This window comes from Tuber melanosporum, assembly GCF_000151645.1.
Source record: "Tuber melanosporum whole genome shotgun sequence assembly, scaffold_59, strain Mel28".
Taxonomy (NCBI): Eukaryota; Fungi; Ascomycota; class Pezizomycetes; order Pezizales; family Tuberaceae; genus Tuber; species Tuber melanosporum.
The window spans coordinates 479,479-488,131 of NW_003299105.1; the positions used below are offsets into that span (position 1 = coordinate 479,479).

The following is an 8,653-nucleotide window of genomic DNA, read 5'->3' on the forward strand; positions in this document are numbered from 1 at the left end:
ATTGTTTCTAGTTAGTTATATCATAATTGCTGAAGATGGTGTGGTAATTTTCAGGATCTCCAGATGTTTATATCTTTTAAGAATATCTGACATTGCGAGTTATAATCACAGAGCTACACAGTTGTATAATAAATAGATGTAGTCCACGAACACTCAGACACGGAATATAAACATCGAAGTACTTCCCACACTTTAGACATCATCAAGCAATAGAGATGAGACCTTAACTATATAATATTATTTCTATGACTCTATCTTACTTTACCAAATTTACTTCACTGTTAGTAGTCATAAATAAAACAACTGAATTCAAGCCTTGCTAGACAATCTCTGTCTACAAAAACGAATCTTTATTGGCTCAGACAATTCTGAAGTCTATCAGATTATCTCCCCTTAATAATAAGTAATTGGAAAGGTTTTCAACCCAATACTATAATGACTCGATAGCGATACAGGTGCATTGTATCTTTACTAATTCCTAAATGTGTGGTACCTCAAATGACTTATGCACCTGCTGAATCAAGAAAGTAGAGTGCCACAGCTTATTTGATCTCAATTGGTGCTTGCCAATTTTATGAATTATTGTTTATAATTATTGAGTTGTCGTGGACAAGTAATGTAATGGGGATGGCAGGGACAAGGAGTAGCTAAAGGGTATCCATATGACAGGGTAAGAGCTGGAGAGGGAGGTGAGGGTTGAGGTAGAAGTAGAGGTAGGGGCAGAGATGAGAGTAGAGGAAGGGGCAGAGACAGGATCAGAGGTAGGAGCAGAGACAGGAGTAGAGGCAGGGGTAGAGACAAGAGCAGAGGCAGGGGCAGAGGAGGAGTAGAGGCAGGAGACAGGAGCAAGACTGGAGAGGAGATATCTTTGTGTTGCTAGAATACAAAAGATACAGACTAAGGAGAGAAAAGGGAAAATACAAGGAGAGGTTCCTCAGCACCCTTTTAAGCAAAAACCGAACTTCCCAAAAGCACAAATGTGTTGACAAAGAAAAACATGTCACGACTTCTCAAACCCTATTTTTTTAGCTCATCACTATTTTGCCCTAACCTAATCCCAACATTTTTCAACCTACTAAGAACACCACAAAACCTAAGACCTCTCTATTTACCTCAGACTATATAGATGCTACACCGTAACAAGTAATCTGAGAGCGGTAAATGATTCTCAATCCATGGGGAAAAAATACAAAATCCATCTTTAGACATTACATGTATCAAACTATTATTAGTTTACTTTTCTATTTATTTTTTATTTCTGATTTTCTTTCTTTTAACTCTTCTCATTTACTATTGTCTTCTAATAAATTAAATATGAATCATAGTTTACTTAAATAATGTGAAAATAGGTACTCAGTACTAGGAATTGGATTCCTGATTACTAAATATCAGATTTCCAATATGATTATACCCAAAAGCCTATTGTTTCTCCCATCTCTCAGTCCTCCTCTACTACTCTTTACTTAATAGAATTTATTGACCCAGCAATTGACATTCCTAATAGTGGGAAGAGTTGTGAGTTGTCAACTGTTTGAATGCAATTTGTTCTAGTATCGTACTGTACTCTGCTTGGTAATAGAACTTGACAAAATCCTGGAAATTCAACAGAATATCAATCATAGTTTGAGAAAACCAAGTATCTTGAAGAAATTGAAGAAAACATACTTTTTGTTAAAGGCGAGACATCTTGGTTTGTTGATGTTTGAATTTGGTCAACCTTTTATATAGATAGTGTTATTTTACATCAAGGAAAGTTTTACATGTTGCTATTTATTGACCTCTAGACTTTAGTATCGATACAGAGGAATAACATACCCCACAGTGAGTCAAAATACACGGTAACACGAAACAACTAGTGCTCAATCAGCACCAATAAACCTGATTTCCTGTTAACTTGACTAGTGTAATACTAGTACAATGACTCAAACAGGATATCTGTCATCATATAGAAATCAGCTCAAGTAGAGTGTAGCAATGAAAAGACAACTGAAGTCAGTTGAAACTCTCTACCTTCGATAAAGCTGGCTATAATGTCATTCAACAAGAAGAATTTCACAAGCGAACAACGTATTGAACTTACACTTATCCATTTGAATCATTCTCAGAACGAAGGCACCAACTACATTCCCACTTTCGATTGATTAGTCTGTGATTACGAAGTTCTAAAGTCAAGTCTTTGGCATCGTGATCATGGCCAAACCCCAATGAGTGAATATAGCGAATGGAAACAATACCTGTTTCAGGAGAAGAGCAAGCTCTACTTAATTGGTATAATCTTAATAGACTTAATTGATATGAAGATAAAGTTAGCTAATTAACTGACAGGTGTTTGGAAATGCAAGACTACTGCTTTCCACCACAGATAGCATTGGTCAAAGAAATGGCAATGTATCTATGCAGTAAACAGAATTCTAAAAAGGCTCAGTCTATTGGCTATAACTGGCACCTTTTATTCCTAGCTCGCCATCCAGAACTGGGTATTAAGTACAGTTGACAAATCAAGCATGTCCAAGTTGAGGCACAACAAGACTATTATACATTTGTAAAGTTCTTTGAATGATTATGTACTATATTCTATAGCAAATATTGTACATAGCTAATTTAAAAGGCTTGAAACAGCCATTTCAAAGTTCAACATTAGGCCTGAAAATCTTTACCCTCCAGATGAAATAAGCTATCTTATAGGTTTTACACAATGCTGTCAAGTCATTTATGGTAAAGATTTATGAAATAATAGTGGTGGACTACTGGCAATTGATGGTTGAAGGGAAATGATAACTGTGATAGAGACTATTTGTGCAAATGGCTCTGAACTATTACCTATGATTATTTTTAAAGGAGATGGTATACAAGAAGATTGGGTTGAAAGCAGGCATAGTTATCTTTCAATGCCAGATGAGGTTCTTGTTAGTTCTTCTGAGAATGGCTAGACAGAGAGTAAAAAAAGCCCCCGAGATCTTGAGCACTTCTTTGGACCAAGCACAAGGACTGCGATTTAAGCTAACTATGGGTCTCAATTCCCCATGCTTTTGTTCGATGGGTATTCCTCTCATGTCATATGGGAGTTTCTTCTCTACTATCTGTAAAATCGCATCATTCACTTCTGTTTGCCAGCACTTACGACACATAGATTACAGCCTTTAGATGTTGCTGTATTTAGCCCACTAAAGCAGAAGTGGACAGATATAGTATGGGAGAGATTTCAATGGGAGAACCATACAGTGAAAAAGGAAAGTTTTTTGGGAGATTTTGGAGAAGGCTTGGGCAGAAGGGTAGATGAAAAGAAATATTCTTAGTGGCTTCAAGGTTACTGGGATTTATCCATTGAATAGTTAAAAGATACTTCAAACTCTTCCAGGATATGATTCTTACCAGCCAATGGATACTGTATCGCAAGGTTTATGTTCAACTCCAACTTATGAGCCTAAAACTCCTAAAACTGAGCCTGAGATTATAGAGGCAGCTGCCTTTGCTGAGAAGAGTATCTACCGAAATACTCCACAATCCTGAAAGGCTCGTACTGCCATCTGCTCTCTCGCTCACTCTACATCACTTCACTGCTCTACTCTAAATCTACATCACGTGACTGAACGCAAGAAACATTAATACCTTATAGAAGAAGGTATTAATTCTGACAATAAAGGGAAGAGAAGGATTAAGGTTGATAACTCAGCTATCTCAACCGGTGACGTGAAAAAGATAATTCAAACTAACTATGGTGGTAAGATAAAAGCAGCAAAAAGTAGTTTTGAATATTATACGCGATTGTATAATAGTAAACAGACTAAGCTTACAGAAATAGGAAACAAGAAAAAGCAGCAGCAAGAGAGAGAAAATAAGGTAGAAGGGGGTAGGAGTAAAAGATATAAATCTGCAGTTCAGTTAGCAGGCGAGCAGAAGGAATTAGAGGAAAAAATGGAAAGATACAGAAAATTAGTAAAAGAGAAGGACAATGTGTATGAAAAATTAAAGGCAGAAGAGAAAAGTGCTTTGGAAGGATTGAATGGTTTGGATATTGAATATGAGGAAGAGGAAGATGGAAGTGAAAAGAATGAGGTGCATGGGTTGGATATTGGTGTTGAGGTTGAAGACAGACTCGGAGATGATTCATGTTAATTGTGGATTTTCATTGGAGGTGGTTGCCGCATAACTTGTATTAAGCTACACTTTGTTTGGCTGTTTCGGGTCGCCGTGTGTTTCGACTCGCCGTGGGGTACGTTAGTATCTTGCTGGTATGGTAACTCCAACCTTACATGCTCAAGTACGCTAGGAAACTTACACTTCTTTAACTTTGAAAACCCCTAGTGCCGGCACTCCTGCCACTGAGTACGAGTACAGTACCGGCATAGTACCTCCATTCCTGGACCACAACTACCCATCCATCGCACCATCCCCTCTCTACCCCCCACAGCACTGTGGAGAAAACTGTACCGTAACCTGGTCAGGTATTATACGAGCGCTCATTCATGCTCCAAAAACTAGCCTCCTACAGTATCACACCACCACCACCTCCCGTCTCCAATAAACAACCCATCCCATTAGCCCCAACAGTCCCCGTCGAAATGTCCGTATCCGCCCCTCTAACCCTGCAAAAACAAAAACACTTGAAATACTGGCTCCGCTGTTTGAGAACCTGTCTACCAACCGACTACACCACCACAGACTTGAACCGACTAACGCTTGGCTTCTTCTGCATCGCGGCCCTCGACCTCCTCGGCTGTCTGCAAACTGAGACGACGGAAGGAGACCGCGCAGGGTGGATCAACTGGATCTACAAGAACCAGTTACCCACCGGAGGATTCCGCGGCAGTCCCGCTACGGAACTGGGCGGAGGGGAGGGTGGCAGCGAGTGGGATCCACCGATTGTTCCTGCGAGCTTCTTTGCCCTGGTGGCCTTGGTGAGCCTAGGCGATGACCTGGAACGTGTGAGGAAGAGGGGGTTGTTGGAACTCCTACCGAAAGTCCAGAGGGAAGATGGCAGCTTTGGAGAGTGGCTAGGTGGCGATGGGCAGATTATTGGGGGGAGCGATATGCGCTTTGTGTATTGTGCTGTCGCCATACGTTGGATTCTGCGAGGGAGGGAAGGGGAGGGTATGCTTGAGGGGATCGAGGACATTGATGTAGAGGGAGTCGTAAGGTTCATAAAATCCGCCGAGAGTTACGAACATGGGATATCGGATAAGGCGTTTGGGGAGGCTCATGGTTTCTTCCCTCTTTCTTTCTTTCTTTCTTTCTTTCTTTGTGCTGGAGGTTGGGATTGGGACTGATGAACGCATACAGCGGGATTGACTTACTGTGCCATCGGAGCTCTGGCCCTGCTGGGTCGACTACATCCCACCTCCGACGGACTATCTACGCATGCGAACATTCTCAGATGGCTTACCTCACGCCAAGTACCTTCCCAAGCGCATGACGAATTAAAGGACGAGGAATACGAGAGTCGCGTAGCCAATGGCACGGAACAAGAGATCACAGCTGGGGCTACAATCACCTGCGGGGTGGATGGAAAGCCGCTATGGGCTGGCTTCAACGGGAGGTGCAATAAGAAAACAGATACGTGTTATTCATTCTGGGTTTGCGGGAGCTTAGATGTAAGCCTCCTCGTCTCTTCCAGCAGGCCGCTCAAGCTAACCAGCCACCAGATGATGAAAAAACTCCATCTGATTGACTTCAATAGCAATCGGCGGTTTCTACTAGAAAAGACGCAACATTTCATCGGGGGCTTTGCAAAGTTACCCGTTCCCGGAACGCCGCCGGATATCCTACATAGCTTTATGGGGCTGGCCAGCCTTGCGCTGATGAGGGAGGAAGGGCTTAACAGGTTGGATCCTACACTCTGTATAAGCATGCAGGCGAAAGAACGATTAGTGAACATGGGCTGGTGGAGGGACGCGACAGTCTGATTAACTGATTGCCGCCTCCTTGAGTGTAGTTTAGACATCCTGCCAATTGTGATGATCTTTGTGTAGCGTCCATGATACTATGATATTCCACCATTCCACCCTCTTTACCACGATAAATTCCAATATGAAATGATATACGAGTGACAATGCATGAACCATGTTCGAACCGTTTGAACGTAAAACAAACTCAGTTAAAAACATGAAGCCTGAAGAAACCCCACAAAAAGTGCCACGGACTGTCAGCCTATTCCCTAGACTTTACCAACCTCCCGCAAATATGGGGCATAATCACCCAGTGCTCCTCCTCTTTCAAATCCACCAAATCATTAACGTCCCACCGCCCAGCCCTGAGGAGGATCTCACTCGTCCTCCTATTGATATTGCACCCAGCTAACATTCTCGGCCAGAGGATCTGGTAAAACCCTACCAAAGCTCGCCCAATTAGCTTTTCTCGCCTTCCACCCGCCCAGCGAAGCTCGTCAGACATACCTTGCAACAATCCGGAAACAGAACACTTCCCATTCCTGACATGCTCAAAAACCAACCACTGGCCGCCCGGCTTCAAGCACTCGAATAGACCACCCACAGCCCTATCCAGGAGCCTTTTATCCAAGGAGCAAAGTGCTCGGATTGTGAGCACAGTATCCACACTCCCCGCCTCAACCCCGGCCCCCCGCAGACCATCCAGATCTTCGGCGCCGAACGGCAGAATGGTGTACACCTCTGTCAGCCCCTCGGCGTCGACTGCCTTCTGTAATTGCGCGTGCATGTGGATGTTGGGTTCCAGACCGTAGATGTGTGTTATTAGTGGTGGGTGTGGGAGGAACCTAATTGCATCGCCTGTGCCCGGCCCAATGTCGAGGACTTTACCGCGGCATTGGGAGGCGATGCGGCTTATGGTGGGATCGTTGGCAAAGAACCGGGGGCCAGAATAGTGCCAGAAGAGGGTGAACCAGACATCGCGGAAGGTGGCGGTGGTGGAGGAGAGGCGGAGGTGAAGGAGGAGGGCTTTGACGCCGAAGAAGGCGGAGAGGAGGATGAGGTAGGCTGGTGTGAGATAGTTTATTGTTCGGGCGAGCATGGCTGTTACTGGACTGGGTCGTGGTAGTGGTGATGGTTAGAATGGATGAGATGGGGTGTTGGAGGGGTTCCGCCAGGTTTTGTGGTGGGGGATTGCCCCAAAGTCGGGTGCGGGCTGGACAGTCTGTTCCGAGGCTGCGAGAACTGGCAAGATATTGCAACCCGATTTACCGAGTTTTGTTTGTGGTGCCCACCGGGGTTTTCTGTGAAGATAGTCGCAGTAACAGAATCTCACGACATCGGAACAGACTATATGTAACCTAAATTATCCCATGGCGATTGACTAATTCCTACCTGCTACTCGATTTGTCAGTTGGTCGATTGCGGTTCCTCCGAGACCTCGGCCGCTGTCCAAAAGAGAGAGGGAGACGAGGCGAAAGCGGAGCCGAAATCAAGAGATGTAGAAGTCCTGGAGTTTATCAGTCCATATACAGACAATCTCCAGCGGTCCCGTTGCCTAGCCATAGTTACCATACCACGTGAGAATCCGTGAAGAGACGTAGAGTCCCATGGAGCCTGTGCTGTGGGGAATCTCCGCCGTTGGAGACTCGGACCTGGTGGTTAAGGTGGGAATATACCGGCGTGAGATGTAATTTCAAATAATTTATGAACTGCTGGTGATACGGTGTATGTTCTGCCCCTGAGGGGAGGAGGAGGGAGAGGGTGTGTGCGTGTGGCGTAGTACACGGACCAGCACAGCACGCAGCAAATGCGATAACCTCGGTACAATACAGGTCTCTCCCGAATTACGAGATTCCGACACCGTGGGTACTGTGCACAGTACAGTACCCGCACAGAAGCTACCAGTAAGCCCCACAAACAAATTTCGACTAATCAGACTACGGAGACTTTCCAGTTCTCGCAGCGTCGGAACAGACCATGACACTATAGGGGACATATTCTCGTAAGGTGGTGAGCCGGGCATTCCTCCAGCACCAGTACCGTAGTCTACTGATGTGCTTGGCTACTGTACGAGTACAGTACTCGCGATCAGTGCTTGGATCCGATAGCATTGCAAAAGGGGGTTGCAAATCCCCCCCAAAATATTACTCTGATATATATGAGTAGTCGGTCTGCTCGGAGCTTTTGCGAACAGCATCATGCCATAGTGAAAAGATATCGTCCTGCACGAAAGCTATGTCATTTTACTAATTCTAACAAGTACTTTACTTTTTTGCCTAACAGGGAACCTGGTCGCGCAAAAACTTACGATATCATACATTACCGGCGTTACTATGAAACCCTACTGTACCGGTAGGTGATGTTGGTAGGGAAGAGGGAAAGTTGACCTCTAATCATGAAATCGGACTCGGAATTAGGGCCACTAAAATGCTCACCTCCACCATATTCATAATTATTATATGGTGGGGGTTGTCTATAACGTGGACCATGGAGTATGGCAAAATGTATGATAATACATTATCCATACATGAGCACAATTGGGTTTAAATCATCTCAAGCCACAGTTCCACTAGTATATATATATTTATATCATGTATTCATTGTTAAGGTACAAGAACTTGCATGTAGTGTGAGTTATGGTGTAAAAAAACCTCAAGCTCAAACAAACAAACAAATAAAACCACTTGCTCCTATCTCCCAACTGACAACTGTTATTGCACCTCAAACAGTAAATACTCAAACTAGTAAACAAAGAACAACAAACTCAC

General features: G+C 43.9%; 2 protein-coding genes, besides 1 other annotated feature; one reads left to right on the forward strand and one right to left on the reverse strand.

Moving 5' to 3' along the window:
- Positions 1-4,420: 4,420 nt before the first annotated feature.
- GSTUM_00009587001 (uncharacterized protein) lies at positions 4,421-5,964 on the forward strand. XM_002840796.2 has 3 exons: positions 4,421-5,202; positions 5,281-5,591; positions 5,643-5,964. The coding sequence occupies exons 1-3, from the start codon at positions 4,563-4,565 to the stop codon at positions 5,901-5,903; spliced, it is 1,212 nt and encodes a 403-aa protein (XP_002840842.1). The 5' UTR covers positions 4,421-4,562; the 3' UTR covers positions 5,904-5,964.
- A 43-nt stretch (positions 5,965-6,007) lies between these two features.
- Positions 6,008-6,055: a sequence feature (Short protein (GSTUM_00009588001, CAZ85034.1) was converted to a misc_feature.).
- Positions 6,056-6,058: 3 nt separating this feature from the next.
- GSTUM_00009589001 (uncharacterized protein) lies at positions 6,059-7,615 on the reverse strand. XM_002840798.2 has 4 exons: positions 7,455-7,615; positions 6,393-7,392; positions 6,196-6,326; positions 6,059-6,109 (listed from the first exon to the last, which is right to left on the reverse strand). Exons 2-4 carry the CDS (start codon positions 6,982-6,984, stop codon positions 6,095-6,097), a joined length of 738 nt encoding a protein of 245 aa, XP_002840844.1. The 5' UTR covers positions 6,985-7,392; positions 7,455-7,615; the 3' UTR covers positions 6,059-6,094.
- Positions 7,616-8,653: the final 1,038 nt, after the last annotated feature.